We start from the raw sequence: 3,028 nt of genomic DNA, 5'->3' as shown, positions 1-3,028 counted from the left end.
GCCTTAAAACTGCCTGATGTTCTTGTGGAAGACATGAAAGCCAGCCCAGCTCTGGGTGTGGGCCGCAGCAGCGTAGTCTTGCACTCTGAGGCTGTCTGCAGCAGGGAGGCACTCATGACCCCTCCTGGACATGAGGCCCAGTGGATGTGGCTGGTCACAGTGGAACTTTGCTGCAGGGCCGGACAGGCAGCGTTGTGTAGGAAGGGCCATGGAGACAGGCCTGCGGCCAGGTAGGAGCAGCACGTGTGTGTGCATGTGAGTGGGCCTGTACTTCTCTGTAAGCAAAGGCCCTCCCAAGCCACGATCGCAGGTAACCCAGCTTGCTCCCTGCAGAGGTCATCAGACACTAGGGCTCGTCAAGCTGCCCCTGGAGGCCTGTAGAGACTCCCCATTGTGGACTGCAGAGACTTGGGAGGCACCCATGCCTGTCTTCTCCAGCCCGAATTCCTGGCTGAGGGTTAAGGGCCAGGTCCCCCACACTCAGGGCCTCGACGCCAAGACCCCCAGCTGTCCATGGTCCTTCCCTCCTCAGATTTCAGGGCATCCCCACTCCTTGTGCTTCTTTCCACTGCATGACTCTCCTTTAGACATTGGCTTTCCCTGTTCCCTTCTTTATTTCTCTGCGTGACTTTAAATTTGCATCGTAAGGATTCTTGGGTATTGTCACCAGTCAAACACAAGGTCTGCTCTGTGATTCTAGACCCTTCACGGCATCACACTGAGCAAGCGTGGGACGCTCCCCACAGATGTGGGATGGGATGGGGTGTGGGCATGTGAGCATCACCCGAGCGGTGTCAGGGTCTCTCTCAGCCTTGTCTCCCATGGGACTGGGTTTGCCCAAGTGCATCATCACTCGGTATAGCATCTGGCACATAGAAATGTCAGCTCCTGTTATTCCCAGCTTTTTGCTAATGTTAGCAGCGCTTTTGCATTGGCATTTTTATTGAGGTAGCGGTGGGTTCACATGTGGTTGTAAGAAAAACTGCAGGGAGGCCCACCAGCCTGCCTCCAGTGCTGACGTTTGTTGGCCTTGAACCTGCCGCCTTAGTCAGGTGGCAGCTTAGTCAGATGCCCCTGGTTTTACTAGTCTCAGTTGCACCCGTGTGTGCCTTTGCATGTGAGTATGTGTGTACATGTGGTTTGCTCTGTGCAAGCTCATCACTTGAGCAGGCTCACGCATCTGCCGCTGTCACCACCACCACCACCAAGTCGGGCATTGGGATGGCATAAGCTGTGAACACATGCTCTTTCTACGAGGTGTGTTCTGAAGTGGTTTACCATTGGCACCTTGGTGTATCTCTTTCTAGGCTGCTCTCTCTCCATAGGCTCTTATGTCATGTATGTGTTTGTGTGTGCACATATACGCATCTGTGTATGTGTGCCTGTGTTATATGTGTGTGTGTGCGCATGTGTATGCCTGTGTGCATGTGTATATGTGTGCATGCATGTGTGTGTGTATGCGTGTCCTGTGGCTTAGGTAAAGACAGATGCCTGCGTTCCGAGAGCACTGCCCCAACTCCTGTCCCTGCCTCCTTACCCACCCCCAGAACCAGCCAAGATCACCACTGCCTTTCGTATTTCCCAGAGGCCTTTCTGCTCTGAGGGTTATTGGCTCTTGGTGTGGGTAGAGGACGTCGGGTCAGCAGGCCCCCTTCCAGGAGATGAGTCAAGGCTGCCCTGTGAACACTCGGTCACATGTCTGGTATCTCAGGTGCCCTGGGGCAGGAGCCGTGGGTCTGTGACTCACGAAGTCCCCTCCTGCGTGGACTCAACGGTTTGGAAGCAGCACCTTAATAAGAAGTGTGTTCCATGTCTTTCTGGTAGCACGCGTCCTTGCTTGACTTCTGAGGTCAGATTCTGAAAAGCTAGAATATTTTTTCAAGCAGCCTCTGAAACTAAATGTGTTGTCTTTTGAGGATGCTTGCTTCAGAAACTCAGTGATTTTTAGAAGAAGGAAACTTTATGTTTTTCAGTCTGAGCTTCTAGGTCTGTTGCCTGGACTTTATTTTTTTTTTTAAGATTTTATTTATTTTGTCTGTGCTGGGTCTTTGTTGCTACGCAGGCTTTTCTCTAGTTGTGGCAAGCGGGGGCTACCCTCTAGTTGCGGTGTGAGGGCTGCTCATTGCAGTGGCTTCTCTTGTTGCAGACCACAGGCTCTAGGACGCATGGACTTCAGTAGTTGTGGCGCACGGGCTTAGTTGCTCTGCCCCGTGTGGGGTCTTCCAGGATCAGCGATTGAACCTGCGACCCCTGCATTGGCAGGCACATTCTTAACCACTGGACCACCAGGGAAGTCCTGACTGGGCTTTAAAAGGTGGTACACAAACCTCTGGGAGGCCCATGAACAGAGGGGTGGGGACACCAGACCCCTGGGAACTGTGGGGAGATGATGCTGGGTGGGCACACCCCCATCAGGCCGCCCTCGCTCTCTGCCAGCAGACGTACCGCGAGCACCTGGAAGGGCAGAAGCACAAGAAGAAAGAGGCAGCCCAGAAGATGGGCGTCCAGCCCAACGGCAGCCCGCGGGGGGTGCAGGCGCAGCTGCGCTGCGACCTCTGTGCCGTGTCCTGCACCGGGGCAGAGGCCTACGCTGCCCACATCCGGGGGGCCAAGCACCAGAAGGTAGGACCCTGCATGGAGCCAGGCCCACTCGGGACCCAGAGGGGCGTCTGCTGACATGGGGGGCACGGAGACAGCAATCCACGAAAGGCAGCTCTCCCCTCAGGCCCACGTGTCTTCCTTCCTCAGAAAGCAGCCCCTCCTCCCAGTTACAAGAGTCACACCTGCCCCTGGACAGAGGCATTGAGCCGGACCCCATGCCCGGCCCAAGAGGAGACTGTTCCGGGCCCTCGGGGTGTCTTGTGTGTTTATGCGGACCAGAGTCTGTATGTTGATGAGATCCAATGGTATAGTCCATTTGGGGGTCCTTATTTATTTAAAAATCAAATTTAAGTAGTAAGTTTTCATATTTGAACATCTGAGATTTAACTGACACTGTTTAGTATTAGCACTTGTCATATTTATTACT

General features: G+C 54.0%; 1 protein-coding gene across 1 annotated transcript in view; it reads left to right on the top strand.

Moving 5' to 3' along the window:
- The window catches only part of ZFR2 (zinc finger RNA binding protein 2), a 33,373-nt gene that overhangs the window by 9,545 nt on the left and 20,800 nt on the right, over positions 1-3,028 (top strand). Inside the window, exon 6 of the mRNA XM_010828448.1 lies at positions 2,440-2,639. Within this exon, the coding sequence (XP_010826750.1) occupies positions 2,440-2,639 (200 nt within the window). The remainder of the gene's footprint in view (positions 1-2,439; positions 2,640-3,028) is intronic.

Source organism: Bison bison, unplaced genomic scaffold (genome assembly GCF_000754665.1).
Source record: "Bison bison bison isolate TAMUID 2011002044 unplaced genomic scaffold, Bison_UMD1.0 scf7180017864492, whole genome shotgun sequence".
Classification (NCBI taxonomy): Eukaryota; Metazoa; Chordata; class Mammalia; order Artiodactyla; family Bovidae; genus Bison; species Bison bison.
This window is presented reverse-complemented; position numbering and strand designations above follow the sequence as displayed.